The sequence below is a fragment of the Atractosteus spatula genome, chromosome 4 (genome assembly GCF_055471065.1).
Source record: "Atractosteus spatula isolate fAtrSpa1 chromosome 4, fAtrSpa1.hap1, whole genome shotgun sequence".
Taxonomy (NCBI): Eukaryota; Metazoa; Chordata; class Actinopteri; order Semionotiformes; family Lepisosteidae; genus Atractosteus; species Atractosteus spatula.
Genome location: NC_142709.1, coordinates 58,189,703 through 58,203,575, shown reverse-complemented (window position 1 = coordinate 58,203,575; position 13,873 = coordinate 58,189,703). Strand labels below are relative to the sequence as shown.

Below are 13,873 nucleotides of genomic sequence, written 5' to 3'. Positions count from 1 at the left end.
TTTTCTTTCTATTGTTTTATTAGATCACCAAGTAAAACAGGCTCCTGTACAGTCACGAAACATGCGAAGAGAACTGCTGGAAGGCCTTTTCCAGAAGGGTCGTCTATTCATACTTGCTCCCAGGAGGTCTGCAGGAGCTGTCCGCTTCCCAGCAAATGAACGGATTAGTCCCAAGCCGACGGATGGTGGCTGCTCCACACGGCGAGAGGTAAAGGCAAGCCCATCTTGGCAAGTCCAAATTCCGGCCTGTACGAGGAGGGTGAGCCTGCACCTGACGCACAGGACGCGTTCACTTGCCAATTCTCTGAACCACCCAGTCCTGCTGGCAGAGTGGGCACCGGTTGTTCTGTTTCACCCACAGGGACATGCAGCAGTTGTGGAAGGAGTGGTTGCACTCTCCCCAGACCACTGAAAAGAAAGGGATGAGACAGGCCGGCTTTAAAAATCCACCAAGCAACAGATCACATTCTCTGAGAGCTCATGAACCGGACAGGGTACAATAAGTCCGAGTACACTGCCCTTTACGTGCATACGAACGCTGTGCAGTGAGGTAATTAAAGGCGTCTGGATTACCATAAGAACGTCAAGGCAGCTATTAATAATTTATCAGATCGTTATTCTGAAGTCGAGAGATGACTGTTATCTCTCGACTTCTTAAAGCAAGATAATTCTGGACACAAAAAATGCGGTAGTATCAGTAATATGAAGCAGACAAACTACTCCCATGATTTTAGTATGTAAAATAACTTTGCACTTATCACGCTTAAAGTAAAACGCCAGCACCGTTTTCTTGATACTGCGTTATTTGGTTATTCAAGTAATGTTCTGCAGATTTAAATTACTGTTAACTATATATTCTTAAAGCAAAGGTGGGCCGTAACCAGCAGCAGTGAACGGCTAAGGCACTTAATTCTTAGTCCAGCTTTCATGCTTTACCAGATAACACTATCAAATCAGATTCTCATCGGACTCACCAACACAATCTTCTTGTTTATTTTCAGCCTGGCATCGGAGGCAAGCATCTAAACAAGCAGGAAAAACACATGCATTGCCAGATTGAAATTGATGTAAAAATTTGAAATGTACTTCCAATACGTTAACATACCACAGGCGAAAAAAAGCCACAGGTTAACATGTATTTTTACATCATTTTTCGTTACAAAAATCGTAAAATGTTAACTCAGACAGCTATTGTTATAATTATACACGTACATAGACTATAATAGAGATAACTGTAATGCTGACTATTCACTCTAAACAACGTTTTCTACTTTATTCCTTTAACAACAACATTGTCGGATTTTGCTACGGAAGCTACAGTATTCTCTTGTTGATAAGTGCACAAGGCCTACTGCGAAGTGACCTGCATGTTACTGCTTTTATCAACCAAATCTTTTAAAAAACCTCCCGCATCGCACCACCTTCCCCTCTTACATTGAAAAGAGTTGCATGGCTGCTGCTGCCGACCAACAGGATCCACAACTTCCTTTCTGGTGAAAAGACACGGTAAAGCCGTGCTCTTTTTCTTTCACTTACCCATAACCTGAACTCTACAAATGGCACAGGTATCGCACTCTACGTCCCAGCTCCACATTGCCACGGCATTCCACTTCTTTAGGGAAAACATTTTGTCTCCTCCAGATTTAGAGCCAGATCCGCCGCTGTGAGAAGGAATCAAAGCCGGCTCGTCTCCGTCATCCATCTCCACCATAGCAATGGTACAAGGGAAAACAAAATGGACGGACCAGTGCGGCTGCACAGCACAGTCAGCCAATGTACTACTAAGGGCCAACCGCAAGATGGGGCTAAAGCTCCAACGTAATCTTAAATCTCTACTAGTGTTAATAGAATTTAATATTAAATATAATTTTTAACACATCGGTACCTTTTTTGGTAGAATTCAATCTTACTGTCCTAATACTAAGCATGTTAACACATATTCATACTGTAGAAAGGCTAGTATGTTTTATTGATTTAACAATTGTACACACATAGTAACGCAGAAAAATTAAGAAAATCCAAAATTTCTAAAAAGAAAAACTCTTCACTTAATACATGGTAACAGAAGCGCAGGATAAATGTGTCCAGTCAAGGAGAAGCCCAAAGTAGACACTGTACCCTGTAATGTAAAACACTCTGCTCCCCCAGGCTACTCAGGAGTGAGACTGGGCATGAGATAAATACCTGGCTCAAAGAGAAGTAGTCAATCAAAGAGAGCTCACTGGTGTTGCATTTTCAACTCAATAACTCTCAGCACAGCAGATGCTTTAATCCACAATCAGAGCTCTGTGTTTTACAGTGACCTACCTTTTTTCAAAGACATGCGATAATGAGTCCCATGTGAAACATTTTTTTAAAGCGTCAGGAGTATAAAGACAGGTACTTTTCATTTTTTAAGCCTGACATTTTTTCGGAGAAATATTTTATTTTATTTATTTAATATCTCTTTTCAGCTGTTTTTTATCCATGCTTTTGTAATTTTAAAATAATTTTCAATTACCATCATTCAGGTGAATTAAGGACATAATTAAAACAAGTAGGCAACATTAAAGCTTCTTATGAATAATCTTGTTTTTTTTTCTATTGGTCAGTTAAAAACTGGTTCATTCACTAGTTAATCCATTGTACACAGAGCTTTAATGACATATAACACTGAAAACATTAAATATAGGAAAACAAAAATAAGGTTTGAAGTTAAAAGTGAAATTTCTTTTTTGTACATTTTGTGTTTGCGTGAAGCAGTGACCCAACAGAAACTAAAGTTCTTTTCTGTTTTTCTTCTACTTAGGAGGGCTAAGTGAATTCTTCTTTAGGGACAAACAGCAAACAGTCAACCACAGCCAGCCAGATACAATTTCATCCTGAGATTCAACTCTCATTTAACTTTGTTTGTTGATTTGAACACATTTCTTGTATGTAATCTTCTATTTATTGGGTTATTCCTGTAGCACAGCACGGTAACCTTCAAACAGAATAGAAAAGGAGCACAGAATGTTAGTATGGGCATAAAATAATGCCAATCAAGAAATAAAACAACACTGTTGTGGTTCAGATATCAGATATTCAGCTGTTTGAGGACTAACAGTGCTCATAGTATAGATAACAGCATGAAGAATGCATATATTCTACTCAGAATATAGATTATATATAATCTACTCAGCTAGATGTCTGAAGAAGGCCAGGTCCATTCTCAAGGACCCCAGTCATCCCAGTTACAAACTGTTTTCCCTCCTACCGTCTGGTAAACGGTACCAAAGCATTCGGTCCAAGTCCAACAGACTACGGAACAGCTTCTACCTCCAGGCAATAAGACTGCTAAATAGCCAACCTGTAGCTCCTTAGCAAATCACCTGTAATGGCTACATGGACACACAATTCTCACTATATTCAGCATAACTTCACTACATGTATATATTGCATACACCATGGTCACATAACAGCTCTACTCACATTGAGTTTTTATTCAATGTCAAAAATGTAACCTCAATTTTGTGATTTTTGTGTTTTTGTGATTTTTTGTGATTTTTGTGACTCTTGTAATTTTTGTGAGCTCGCAGAAAAAGACATTTCATTGCCAGCAACTACTGCTGCACGCCGTATTGTTGTGCATATGATAAATAAACTTTGATTTGATTTGATATTCTCACAGGATCATGATAAAAAAAGAACAATTCTTTTGTCTCATAGTAACAGCTGGGAAAACTAATAGCAGCTATTGTATGAGAATGCAATCTTTAGCTATAAACAGAGTCATAATATAAATTCAGAGTCCCGTAGCCCCTTCATCGCTGGTTTGAATCTGGGCTCTGTCATTAGTCAACAGCAGCCACTGTTTTCTGAGCAGAGCAACACAACACAATTCAAGAAAAAAGAACCCAATGCATCAACAAAAAATACTGTTTATTTCCACCAATTAAGGTTTACTCTTACAAACAGCAATACAAGCCAGTTTGATGGTATTAATAGTATGGGTATACCTGTTTTTCAATATAGCATTTAATAATGTTCTTAACTTCACAAGAATGTAACAGGCTTTAGTAATTAATAGTTAATTGATTCCAGGATCTCATCCAGCCATTTCTTGAAACAAGTCAGTATCTGCTTCAGCAACATGACTGGGTAACTTCTTGAAGACTCCCATCTTTGTATAACAATTCTGTCCCCTTTTCTCTGTTTTAATTGAACTTCTCTACAGTTTCAGCTGTCCAAGACTAAATATATCCAGTATTTTTAGTTGTTAGAATAGGACATTCCTTTAAACCTAGGAATGTATCTGTTGGTAATTTCTGGCCTGGTTTCAAATCAGCATGATCAAAATACTACACAATATTCTAAATTAGTTCTTACTAGTCCATTGTACAATTTTAACATCCTTTGATTTAAATGCTACACTTTAAATGGCAATGTAGCTCAACATTCTGATTGATTTATTATTGCTTCTCATTGTCAAGAGGATGATAATAATTTGTCAATAGGTAGCTCCTTCATGTTCCCTGTCCCCCGTCTTATTTTTTTTAGTTTGTATTTCTGGTATGTGCATTTACCACTCAGCTATATCACTATTTGTCTCCATTAAATGCCATCTGACAAGTGATTGCCGAGTGATTCAATTTGTCAAACTCTTTTTTGACATCATCTGCAAATTTGACTAGTTCACTGACCATTCCAGAATCTTGATCATTCAAATCAGTTTTCCTAATAACCCCTTTTGGCTGTATTATTCAGATATTGTCAGCTGTGGTAGAGTCATTCCCTGTCTATTTAAACATTTATTGGATTATCTCTGCAATAAATGTGTAAAAATCGAAGGAAGATGTTCAATTTCTACTGTAAGATAATTCATTGAGTATGTGGGGCACTACAGAAATGCAAGATGAGTGATTTTACTGATTGAAACTGAAAGAAAATAATAAAATATCTCTGTAGGTTAGTCTCTTAAAGACATAGGTACAAGTGGGTAGGAGGCTGTAGATGCAGTGAGTGTCGAATACAGACCTTTAAAACACAGGCATGAATTTGTGGTTCCAGTTCTTGGGCCCATTTGGTAATGAAGAAGAGACCTGATGCTGTGGAACTTAGAAGCACACTGAGAACAAAAGGTGGTCATTTGATTGGAATTAATAGAAGACCAGTAGAAAAGTTACAAATCAGAGGAGGCTATTCTGCCCATCTAGCTCAATTGGTAGTTAGTAGTTAATTGATCTGAGTGTTTCTCAGTGTTTCTCCAAAGAAGCCAGGGTATTGTTCCATACTCCCACTCCATCTGGGTGAAGAAATGCGTCCTGTTGTCAGTTTTAATGCTCTTCCATGTAGTTTGCACTTGTGCCTTCTGATTCGCATTTCAGTATAAATTCTGAAGAATTCAGCAGGATTGCCTTAGATGATTGTGAATAATTTTATAATTTACTCTCAAAACCATCCATGTTGGAGACTAAAAAGATTCAGTGCCTTCAGCCTGTCAGTTTAGGGCATTCCCTTAAGCTCCAGAAACACAGAGAACGAACAGCAAAAATGCAGCTTCAGCAGGCTACTCTTATAAAGCTGGTAACTTAAGATAAAGTAGCTCAAACATTACTCCTTAGAAGTGTTATCTTTCATATCATGAAACAATGTAGTAAATATGAAAGCCGGCCTAATTCAGTTTTAACACAGCGTAAAAGTGGGTTTAAGTGAGAAAAGAAAGCTGCCTCCCTGTATCCCCTGCTGGCCTTTCAAAATCAATGTTGTGAGTTGTACTTCCATAAAATTGTTTTAAAAAATATTAAAACTCATAACATTGTAATCTATTTAATTCTATAAAACATAATTTATGAAAAGCCACAGGGGGAATGTTATTTGACTATCTGAAAGAAAATGTGCACATTTTTGTTTCATTGCTCAGCATTTGAGCCATATGTGGAGAAGGGAAGTGATACTAGCTGGGTTCCAGCAGGTCTGAAATTCAATTAGCAGTCTGACTCAAAAGCTGAAATAGTCAATGATAGTGCAAGTGCAAGTGATGTAGTAAGTCACTTTACCCAAGGACGGATTTTGGTGTTTGTAGGCCCTAGGCACTTTCACTCCAAAATGTGCAAAAAGAGGGGTAAACGCCAATGGAATTATGTCGATTGACATAATTCATTTTAAACTATTCTAATGCTAAACCATTTGATTGATGGAGCGAGTCGAGCAACCATCACTTCGATAGTTTCTATCTAGTTTCTAGAACAGCTGCTAGATAGCGTACGATTATTGATTTGGAGCACCTATAGTCGATCGCAAGCACATTGTGCCTACAGTGCCTAATGGGAAATCCGGCACTGACTTTACCCCATAATGACAAATATTGATCCACTGCCTTGCTTTGCTTTCCTCTGTTTTTGAAAAGGTGACGCATGATATGTGAATTAAAGAAAGATTGCCACTCCTCATATGAACATCTTTCACATTTGTCTATTTATCAGTCCTGATATTGAAGCACAGATAGATCTGATTGATAAAAACAGAAGCAATAGTACTGTAGTGAACCAGTTTGTTCAAAATAAAGGTGGACAGTGGAAAAGTATTCACTATAGGCAATCAGAAACTGACATGCTAGTGGAGTATTTCAACTATTTAATTTTCTAAAATGTCTACTATCATTGCTATACAGTACATAAAGTTGTAGTGCTACAGCATGTTTAATTTATTTAGACTGATATGAAAGACAGTTGATATTCTTTACAGCAGAGATTCTCCAGTCCTGGACCAAGAAAGATCAAATCCAGCAGGTGTTGGAGGTCACCATTAAACAGTCTATTTCTTAATTCTTGGGAACCTTTCATCCCAATGAATGAGTTTTTACTGGATGAAAAACAAAGCCTTAAGAAGTCCCTCCTAATTTGTTACTTATGGTTCACTGGGTTTAAATCAATCACAGACGTTTTCTGGTAGTCCTGCTGAAGTCTTGGTGACAGCAGATCAGTCCTGAATGCCCCAGTGGCTTCAGGTTGTGATAGTCCCAGGGCACGGATCCATGTTATCATTGCAGTGTATGTTGGGATCTAAAGATCCATATGTCTCTCATAAAAGGAAGCATCATCTTTGTTGTTGTTATAGTCAGGCAGTAAAAAGGAGTGTGGGAAGACCACATTGACTCTAACATGTTTTACAACCTCTCCTAATATTACTGTATATTCACACAAGTTAATAATTATTAATAGTTAGTTGTGAAACTCTGTTACCTTTTTACAATGTTTCAGTAGATCATAATAATCACATAAATTGCAAAATTAGGAGGGAAAACATCTATAAGAACTGTAAATGTAAGCTGCTGCTCTTGCTGGTATTTACATTAAGTACTAAGCATCATTTTTCCCTGAAGGTCTTAAATTTGTGTAATTACAATATTTACTGATATGCAGATATTTTAAACCATATATTGGAATCTTTTAATATATTTAAACAGCTTCATTGTTCCATCCGAATCCTCTAAAATTCACACTTTACTTTTTTTTCCTAAAAGAGAGAAATAAAGAATTATATCAGTTATTTTGTAACAGAAGCACAGCTCTTTAAATATGGACATACAGCATGTGAGTACTAGATGGCATAGTAATTTATTTATTACTTGTCTGTATAAAATTATATATTTTTTTATTCGACAACCAGGGAAATTTATAAAAACACAGAAATGTAAAAAGGGTTACAGAAGAAAACTGTTAGATTGTTAAAATCTAACTGATCATGAAGATCTCAGTCATTTCTTGAATGTAAGAACATAAGAAACATTAAAACTGAGAGGAGGCTATTTGGCCATCTAGCCAGTATGGTAATTAACAGCTAATTGATCCAAGGATCTCATCCAGCTGTTTCTGAAAGATGCCAGGTGTTAACGCCAGGCTGGTAACAAACCCTGTGCAGCTCTCGAGACGAAGGCTAAGGTATCCAAGACAGGAGGCGAAGAATGGTCATTGTTGTAGACACATCATAATCAGAGAGGTGAGTGAAAGATGAAAGGAGAAGAAGAAAACACTAAATATCACACTAAATATCAGAGAATATGAATTATTCTAGACCTGCACATGCATGCCTCTGCACTGATCTCCTTAATTCTAAGTATGAAAAGAATGTGTTCCACCAAATAGGAAATCCTTGTCACCCCATAAAGTAAATTACTTCTTGCTTACTTTTTATCTACAGCACTGTTACAGGTCAAAGTATAATTCTGTTTATCCAGTGGCCCTCTCTAAGTATCTCATTGCACTATAACTCTGATACATTCCATATGGCAAAATCTTAAGCTGTGAAAAACAAGTCAACTGTAACCACAAAATTGAAAAAAAAATTAAATCGTTAAGGGAAAATGCAATGATCAGATTCAAAGGAGCACATGTTGCATAAGCATGCCCCAAATTCCCCAAAAGCACTGTTTCTCATTTACACCCCTCTTATGTGGTCTTTGATTTCTGCTGAAAGCATCGCATCATAGTGCAAATAATATGAATCATACTTTGACTTGAAGAAGCACACCTACTGCAGTTCAAAGCCAGGCACTGTCAACACAAATTCACTTTAATTTTCACTGCAGCTACCCCCCTTGTGCTTGCTCAGGCAGTGATAGACTCCACTGTTGAATAATGGTGAAGCACGTATGTTTTGAAAACTATGTTATAGTTTTCAGAGGGTGTGCTGCCACCTGACTCTGTGCCATAGTTTAGAATCTTTGTTGAATTATTGAATCGTCCTAGGTATTTTATTATTGTTTAAAATGTATATTTATTTTAAGATCAGATTCTCTTTGCATATTTTATGGGAAGATTCAACTTCATACATATGCTTAGATATCTTCTGACATGGTTATGGGAACAAACCTTGGGGATATGAGACTAGAATAATATTCTAGGAGTAGAGGTGTTAGCAGCACTTGGCACAACGCTTATCATTCCTATTATTGTTTGCTTATCCTGACCTACCGGGAATGATATCTGCAAAGAATACTTTGTATTTATAGTGCTTCATACTTTGAAAAATGTGACACACTTTGAAACATCGGCACAGTAGTGCAGTCGTTAGCACTGCTGCCTCACTGCACTGGGTCCCTGGGTCCAAGTTCTGGGGTGCTATTTGCATGGAGTTTGTATGTTCTCCTTGTGCTTGTTTGGGTTTCCTCTGAGTGTTCTGGTTTGCCTCCACAGCCCAAAAAACACAGGTTCATTGGCTTCTGGGAAAATGAGCCCAGTGTGAGTGTGTGCATATTTGTGTCTGTGACTGTGTGTGCCCTGCGATGGACTAGCGTCTCATTCAGGGTGTATCCTGCCTGTCTATCTGTTGCTTGCCGGGACAGGCTCTGGCTCCCCCATGACCCTCTGTTGGATTATAATCCAATACCTTTACCCTGTAAAGTGATTAGAAAATGAATGGATGGCTACCCCAACATACATTTAGTGACCTGCAACATTTATTTTTCATTGGCAGATTTAGACTAATAACCTTCTGTGTACATTTTGCATGCTCTCCCTGTGTCTGCTCTGGTTTTCCCCAGGTGCTCCAGTTTGCTCCCCCCTCCCTGAGTTCATTCGTGCGTGCAACTTGTCCAGATCAGGGTGCCTTGCTCCCTAGGCTAGGATAAAATTAGCACTGAAAACTTTAGGATAACAATATTATTTTCAAAGGAGACAAACTCAATATTCCTGATAGAAAATACCTGATGACTTGCTTGGGGGTGGGGGTTGGGGTGGGGGGATGCAAGTGTGCTGGTTAGCATGTCTCACAGCTCAAGGGTCCTGCATCTATCTGTCTGTGTGGAGTCTGCATGCTCTCCCCACATTTCTCCACGTCTCTCCTCCAAAACCTTGTTGACTAGATTTGATTGGCTCCTCTACATTGTCCCTTTCTCTGTGACTCTGCAATTGACTAGCAGCTTGTTCAGGGGATGAGCAGTTCTGCTTTGTGCCTTATTCTTCAGGGACAGGCCTGGGCCTGCTGCAGCCTTCACCAGGGTGGGTACATTTCAAATAATAATGATATATGAGAGGAAAAGGGGAGCTGAAGAGTGCAACCTTTGCAGTTTGTGCCACCTAAAATTATGGATCTCATTAGTAACGGTCACACTGGTAAATGGTAATTAAGCATTTTAATACCTACTGTAGCATTAACTAACAAGCTCTTTGGCAAGCACTCGTCAAATAATTCCTGCATACGCATTCCAAGGATATTCTTTATCAAAATCAAGAGACCAGGCCTAAACAAATACAGGCAAACATTTAAAGTTAATTCCCATAACATCACAAAATATTTTCCTTTAAGCTTTGTTACATTGTGTTCTGGTGAAACGAAAGGTTTTAGCACAGGCTATAAATTTTTAAGCATAAAAGCCATGTACATTTAGAAGAAAATATGTGGGAATTTTCTGTCCAGTTTTTTTTAATGTGACTATCATTCCTTATGGACACAGTATGGTCCAGCAAACTAAAAGATTTACTGTAGGAAGCCTCAAGCTTCAAGTGTACTCTTATAACGAATCGCATAGTCCACTAGCTTACAAATAAAGGACTCATGATCTTGCTTTTCTAGTAAAATTTTTGACCTGTATTATTCATTGAAATATATTTAATCATAGTGAAAACATACATTATTTATTACAATGTAACAACATTAATTGCTTCTGTCTGTTTGACACAGTATTCCCTAGCCAAATTATTTGAAGTACAGTACAGTACTTCTGTTAACCACAAAATAAATTATAACTGTCTCGTTTTGGATTACATATTCTGTAGATGTGAGCAGCATGATGGGTCTTTCCAAGATGATGTGCTCTTTACTTTCTATTCTGTGCAGGATGACTTTGCTTTAATCGACATATTGAACCTGATTGTTTTCATTCATTACATTCATTTAAAACAAAGACCACCCAAGGAAGTTACTGTACTGCACAGTTTATTAATGTGGCTGCTGGTAATTTTAAATATATACACCCAGACTGAAAAAATCAATAATTTTTCAGCCCGCAGCTCTGGAGACTCAAGGAAAGCTTGTTAAAGTGTTCAGAAGGCACCAGTATTGACTGTGACCTCCAGCATGTTCTTCACACTCAGCACAGACCAGGTCTGGAGGTCACAGATGGAAACTGCACTCAGGACTATGAACTTTCCTGTAATCATTTTTCAGTGTAATGGACATACTGTACTGCTGAGTCACACTGTGGAAATTTCTGGAAAAAAACAGGAGAGTCTTTGACAGACTTCACAGGTCATTAATATACAAGTAATAACAATCCAATAAAACAAATCATTGGGCCCAATGCTCTTAGACCCTAAAAGACCTACTAAATTTTGAAAAGGTTTTGAAAGTTTAAAATGACTTAAGTGAATTTACTGATAATACTAGACATAATGTATACTGTACACAAAGAAATCTCTTGCTTTAGCCTGCAAAACTGAACATCTTTCGCTAGTGATTCAGAAATTACAGGAGCCAAACTTCCAAAACATTTCTAACCATAGAGTTTTTTATTTCTTCTCTTTCTTGTGTCCTTGTCCTTGTCCTTGTGTCAGTAGCATCTGCTATTCCTGTCTGGCTTGTATTGTGACATTCTGGCAGCAAGCTTTAATTTTTTTTCCTTCTCTCTTTTTATATTGTGTACATACAGTACATTCTATCTCCTGTGTTTTCATTACTTTATTTGGTCAAAACCAAATAATTGTGGTGGACACAATATAAACTTTTCACAGTTCTTAGCTTCAGAAAACTGGCACAGGTTAGAAGTGTACAGCTTCATACAGAAAGGTTTTGAAGCTGGTGGACTAGAATAGTAGAAGGCCATATGACCCACAAGTGGATGTGCTGTTATTGTAATGTTCTGCCTCCTTTCACAAGAAAAGTGGCAATGACTGATGTCACTTCTTCATTTCAGTAAAACAAAAGATGACTTTAATATGCTATCCTGTGAAAAAAAACATGAATTCTATATTGAATATTAACCTCACCTTTCTTTTTTTTGGTAGATTTGAGCTTCTTGGTATTCTTAAAGATTCCACCAAATGTATCCTCACTCATCTGGGCTGTGACGTTAATTTTTAAGCAAGGTAATTTAGCTGTAACACATAACAGTTAATAAAAATACCAGGTCAGATATCTATACAAATGAACTAGATAAAGTTGTTTTACAGTATGTTATAATTTAGTTGACCTAATACAAACAAATGGACAAAAAAATTAAACCTGTGGAAAATTTTGAAATACAATCTGCCAAATATTCTTAGCAGCTGAAGCTTCAAAATCATTTTTTGAACTAGATCACCGGGCCTCAAAGAACACTGTGATATCATTTTCTAGCACAGAAAATTTACACAATCCACTTTCTGTCTCTGCAACGTTTATTCCTAACCACAGCAAAACAAACACAAAATATTCAAAATGGATTATAGGTTAATAGGAATAAAATAAAAGTTAAGCCATACACTGAAACAATAAAATGTATGGTGAATTTGGGTTCGTAAAACAATGTTTGTGCTGTGTCACTTGTTGTGTTCCTTAAGAAATTGGCTTGTTACCAGGAAGTTTCTGATTCAAGCCCAATGACCGTGTCATTGACTTGCTGTTATCCTGTGTAAGTCATTGACTGACCTTGTTTTCTGTGCCTTAGATAATATACAGTATAAGCAGACTCAAAAATGTCTTTACACCTGCAAGTGCAGATGCATGGTTTGCACCTCAATCTCCTAAAGTTGTCTTGGGCTAAATTGGTGATTTTGATTAATGAGGGTATAATAAACAGAGTAATACCGTACATCGATACCTTCTTTTCTCTCCTTCAGGGTTTCCAGGATGAGCTTGCCACAGAGCTCTCCAATACTGTTATCATCTAAATCCAGCTCTATCAAATGACCTGAAAACTTGATGAGCCTAGAAACAACAGAAAAAATCATAAAATACACCAAATTCATGTGTTCTTGTTACTTTTATTATATTTGTTCCAAGTGAAACAATCAAAGGAAACAGTTGTATTCATTCAATATGCATTTACATATTCAGATATGGATGTCTTACTGTCAGAAATTGTAGACTGTGTCTATATTTGTTTTTTGGCATAGGCTGATAGGACTGCAAGAAACTGATATATTACATATTGTATTTTACTGCACTCTACAGCAGTGTGATGGACAGGACCTAAAAGTAGAACAAAGTGAAACAGTGGGATCTTCAAATTCAAACAGATGAATCCAGCAGTGAAAACCTGAGCAAGAGTTTGGGTAACTTAATTGTCAGGTCCTCAATGAGGAGGAGGCAGAAGCTGTCAGAATCTCAACATGCTGTCAACAAGCTGTCAGTATCTAGTCATGACCTAGATCTCCAGATCCCCACTATGCTCACTTTCTTGGCTCACTTTCACTATGCTCTCACCTCCTCTTGAGCATGTACAGTATAATGTAGAATTTCAGAGAAAATTACTTGCTTTGGGCACCTGCCAATAGATATTTAGATGTCATGCCCAACCCAGTTAAGTTTATGTGATGTTTGATCTTTGCTTCAATGCATGTTGTGTTTGTTTGTGAAAAGCATAATTTATGTTTTTTTTTGTTTTCTGACAATTTTAAAAAGATCTTTCACAAGCAGTATTGATGATATTTTTCCAGGACCTTGTGGGGTCTTCTGGATGTTGTCCATGTCTAAGCTCTGTACAGTAGAGGGGGGTAACAGCTGCTGGATAGGCCATTGTCCTGGTTTCAGATCTGATCCCACAATACACCTGTACACAATTAATGCTGGATGTTCTTCTTCATATGAGATGGGTTCAAAGTCTCACATACACTTCTCATTTTTTCAGTAGTATAGCAAGGGGTCTTGAATAAATGTTCACTGAACCAACAAGTAAGAATGTATAAGGCATGTGTTATTGCTTTATTCTGGCTGA

The 13,873-nt window shown here is 37.5% G+C and overlaps 2 protein-coding genes across 2 annotated transcripts in view; both read right to left on the bottom strand.

Moving 5' to 3' along the window:
* rnf7 (ring finger protein 7) lies at positions 1 to 1,750 on the bottom strand. The gene is made up of 3 exons (XM_088914433.1): positions 1,537 to 1,750; positions 975 to 1,022; positions 1 to 408 (listed from the first exon to the last, which is right to left on the bottom strand). Exons 1-3 carry the CDS (start codon positions 1,709 to 1,711, stop codon positions 290 to 292), a joined length of 342 nt encoding a protein of 113 aa, XP_088770559.1. The 5' UTR covers positions 1,712 to 1,750; the 3' UTR covers positions 1 to 289.
* An 8,088-nt stretch (positions 1,751 to 9,838) lies between these two features.
* The window catches only part of LOC148836677 (uncharacterized), a 28,503-nt gene continuing 24,468 nt past the window's right edge, over positions 9,839 to 13,873 (bottom strand). The window contains exons 8-10 of the mRNA XM_088912626.1: positions 12,758 to 12,864; positions 11,946 to 12,053; positions 9,839 to 9,942 (exon numbers count right to left, since the gene is read on the bottom strand). Coding sequence (XP_088768752.1) covers positions 9,839 to 9,942; positions 11,946 to 12,053; positions 12,758 to 12,864 — 319 coding nt within the window. The remainder of the gene's footprint in view (positions 9,943 to 11,945; positions 12,054 to 12,757; positions 12,865 to 13,873) is intronic.

Bases quoted from the DNA above. Each gene is read 5' to 3' on its own strand.
- rnf7 (XM_088914433.1), bottom strand. From the start codon at position 1,711: ATGGTGGAGATGGATGACGGAGACGAGCCGGCTTTGATTCCTTCTCAC. The intron at 1,023-1,536 runs GTAAGTGAAAGA...CTGCTTGTTTAG, and splicing joins TTGTAGAGTTCAGGTTATGG to ATGCTTGCCTCCGATGCCAG. The intron at 409-974 runs GTGAGTCCGATG...CTTTCTTTTCAG, and splicing joins TAAACAAGAAGATTGTGTTG to TGGTCTGGGGAGAGTGCAAC.